The sequence below is a fragment of the Morone saxatilis genome, unplaced genomic scaffold, assembly GCF_004916995.1.
Source record: "Morone saxatilis isolate NCDOM2014 unplaced genomic scaffold, NCSU_SB_2.0 Contig0, whole genome shotgun sequence".
Lineage (NCBI taxonomy): Eukaryota > Metazoa > Chordata > Actinopteri > Moronidae > Morone > Morone saxatilis.
In genome coordinates, this window is record NW_023339650.1 from 9219163 (window position 1) to 9223092 (window position 3930).

At 39.9% G+C, this 3930-nt stretch overlaps 1 protein-coding gene across 1 annotated transcript in view; it reads left to right on the forward strand.

The window, feature by feature from the left end:
• Nucleotides 1-1545, forward strand: part of LOC118324365 (contactin-associated protein-like 2) — a 32147-nt gene extending 30602 nt beyond the window's left edge. The window contains exon 9 of the mRNA XM_035656676.1: nt 1507-1545. Coding sequence (XP_035512569.1) covers nt 1507-1545 — 39 coding nt within the window. The remainder of the gene's footprint in view (nt 1-1506) is intronic.
• Nucleotides 1546-3930: the final 2385 nt, after the last annotated feature.

Here is a 3930-nt window from a genome sequence, read left to right on the forward strand (position 1 = left end):
TGTGTGTGTGTGTGTGCGGAGTGGGGTGGGGTTGTTTGTGTGCTCCTGAGTTTTGTGCAGTTAAACAGCTTAGTGCAGATCAATACAGCCAAGCCTCAGTCAGTAGCTGTCAAGGATGGAGTGAGAATTCAGCTAAACTATTACAGACTTTGTTGTGCTAAAATGTTCTGATTTGGCTGCAGGCTGCAATTTAAGGAAACCACCTGTAAAACCTAGTTATTGGTAGCATCCAAATCAGAATAAATTTGGAGTTGCACTGGCAGTTTGCCAAGAAAGTGGTTGTTTTTCTAAAAAGAGAACCAAAAAGAAATTGTTTCTGTATGTGTGGCCTCCTGTAGAATTTGGAATTTGAATACCATGTTAGCACATCATGTAGTGTAGCAATATTGCTGCACATACATTATGATTTTTATAGGATTTAAATTTAAATCTCATATCTCATATTTACATCTCTCAGATGCATTCCCTTTATGTCCGGACTAACTCACTCACATATTCACTTGTGGAGAGCCCATCTACCCCCTAACGGCCAGAAGGAGGCATGTCATTAACCAGAATCATTGATTCACCTCCTTTCTGCTAAATTCGTGAACCATGCGGAGAGCATCATGTCAATAATTTCTTATAAAATTGCTTTTACTAATATTCCAGCTATTTGCTTACATTCTGCACTGTTTACCCTCTATGGATTATTATGCTTTTGCTGACAGAACCTAATTTCATCAGTGATGTTTGATCTTATCTACAGTATCTTATTCATAATATTTTCAAGGTTGACTTTATATATGTGTGTGTATATACAGCATTACATTATTGGATAAATAATTGAACAAAAACATGCAGGTATACGGGGAATGAGGAGGCTTTGGATGGATAACATGTTTGCAGGATGTTAAAATGAATACAATACAACATATGGACACAAAGGAAATGCATAAAATATTGTACTAAAGAAAATCTCAGCTAGGTCTATGATTTGAAAGGATGCGGTTTCTTAGAATATATACCAAGATTGTGATAATTACAGGTCTAAATAAAGCCTTCTCGCTGTTGCTTTCATTAAGGTGAAATAAAATGTGTGGCCAGAATGAATCACCGTATACTGGCAAACCTATAATCATTGCATCTGTACATGGAGCTATGACCCCATCCATACTGAAATCTCATCACCTACACTCACACACTACAGTGAAAAATTCCAGCAGCAGGAAAATTAAACTGAAACATCCAATGGAAATCGTCCTCATTTTCTGAGCAAATCACACCCTGCAGCTGCTGATCACCCCAGTGGGAGCACTTCAATATAACACATCCCTTTTTACTGGCATACAGAGTGATTGGAGCAACTGAACGATTCTTTGCTCATCACGCACTCACTCACGCGCGTGCACATGCACACTGTGTTTTTTTCCACTGGTTGATCGTAGCTTCGTTGTGGGTAGATATCGATGTTCAGCCCAGCGTTCAGTGTGACTGAAATATTAACTTTAAACTGCATATCCCCAGTTCACCACTCCCCATGTGGCCAGGCTGTACTCTAAATAACAATCATTGGAATCTTTTTGTCCTTAAATGATAGGTTCAGCACTTAAACATTAAAGACTGTTTAGAGAATTAAGAGGAACACTGGTGGGCATGATGTGGTACTTTGGATTTAAGGGGGGAAAAAAAGGAATCAGCAAGGGAACTGTGGGGGAGGGATGGAGAGAGAAAATAGATGAAGTTTATAGATAGGGCATGAAAAGTAGAGCCAGAAGGTGTGCTAACGAAGATAACTTTGATGAATAAAACTTTTTCATGTTGCCTTACTGCCTCAGGGCTCTTTTCAAGGTACAAACATGCACTTAATATCCACGCGTAAACAGATGTGGACATGCATACCAACAGACACGCATGCACAAGAGAGATCTTGTCAGGTCAACTCACTACAAAGGCTTCATACTGCTACACTACGAATTCAACATTATTCAGTCTAATTCATCTGTCCACTCTACTTCTCTCCCTCTATCTCTCCATACCTGCCAACTTCTACCGTCTCACATACCCCCGAGGGCTTTTAGTAACAGTTTATTTACTTCTAGCCAGGATCCATGACTGTAGCTCACACTCTCACTAATGAGTTGCGAGGAATGGGACATATTCTGCTCAGGATGACAGCAACAAGAGAAACACTTTGCAGCACTAGGGAATAAGTAGGATGCATGACTTGTCTGCTTATTTAATTCTCAAATATAGCACAGAAAATATGCTTGTTTTTTTTTTTTTATCAAACAGCATTTTTCCTTGTGTAGATGCCATGATCCACCAATGAAGCAAAATATGATAGGTAACTAAATCATGTTAATTTTATTGCATTTCCAACCGGGACTGTTGAGGTGTTGAATGTGTGACAGATTCAAGAGGAAAAGCATTTTTTGAAGTTTAAATTCAACTTCAGCATCAGAATGCAGAGAGTTAGCAACTAGCTAATGAACATAGTGGAGCATTTAGCAGCTTAGGAGCTAAATATTTCCCCCAGGAGTTGGTGGAGACTAAAACAGAGTTAAAAGGAGAGTGGACATGGAACTTACATTCATCAAGTGGCCAGAAACACAACTCTGAATGAATGTTGCTCAGTTTGCTGCGTGTGAATAGGCAGCTGTTAGCTGACAACTTTGCTATATCAGTGTTGTGTTTACTGCTTTCTTCCGCTACACAAGAGGCCATAAAATTAATTAGCGCAGATTTAAATATAGTAATTGCAAAATATCTTCTATAATGTAACCGACAGATGGAGTTTCAGTCATTCGGCAGGTTTTTTACCATACCATCCATGAACAGCATTTACAGAGTCAGGTAATATGTGCATAACTTTGACTCCCTTTGAATGTTCAGACTTAATTATCATAAGCTGAAAGGTACACTTGTTAATTAGTCTGAAATTGGATCACAAGGTTTTGTATGATGCATTAAAGCCTAAAATGCCAATTCTGTTATAGCGTGCCATTAGCATTTGAAATTTAACTAGCCCATTATTATTTGGCTTACATGCTCAACAGAGGCCTTGTTGCAGCTGCTTTCATCCGAGATATAACAACATGAGTGAGAGGCAGAGATATGAGTCAGATGCAATAAAAGTCAGTTATGCTGGTGGGCCCGCCAGTGGATCAAATTCAATTTCCAGGGTAAAAGAGCGAGTCAAGTGTTTACCTGAGGCTGCGGAGGTCTCACTTCTCTGCTATCGGGGCTGCAAATCTTACAGGCATTTAGACAAGTGACTGTTTAGTTTAAAGACACGACAGAGAACAAGTGGGAGTGTGGTAATTGGAATCTGAGAGAAAAAGGAGCAGAATAGAGATGGAGAGCAAAAGAAAAATAAGTAATAGAGAGCCAGAGAGGGGACCAGGGGGTTGAAAGAGAAAGATTATGTCTTTTGATAAACAAAGTAGACCCACAAAATATGATAACAAAGATCACTTTGATGCATTTAAGTTATCTAACACCTTCGCAGTCCCGAGGCCTATTTCAAGGTGTGGATTTACATGTGCACACAAACACCTGCTGAAATGTACACGCAGGCATGCAGAGTGCAGTGCACGGAGCGAGTGTTTGGTTTTTAAGCAGTCTGTGAGGTCTCGTCAGGTTAGCTTGCTATCAAAGCCGTACCAAGGCTAGATCAAAATAAAGTCCCATCTCTCCATCTCTGGCTTTCCCCTTTCTCTCAACCTCTCATGCACTGTGAGGGTTTAAAGATGAAAGTGAGGAATCCCTTCAGGCACCAGACATCTCATCTCTGTTTCCTCCTCTCCTCTCCTCTCCTCCCCACCAATAGTTGTTGCTGTGGTTGGCATTAGTGGTGTGAATGGCTGGCTCTTGCTGGGACAAGACAATAATTCAGTAGCTCACTTGATAATGAAGAAAAGGAATTTAGCATTTATTTGCACTTAGCTT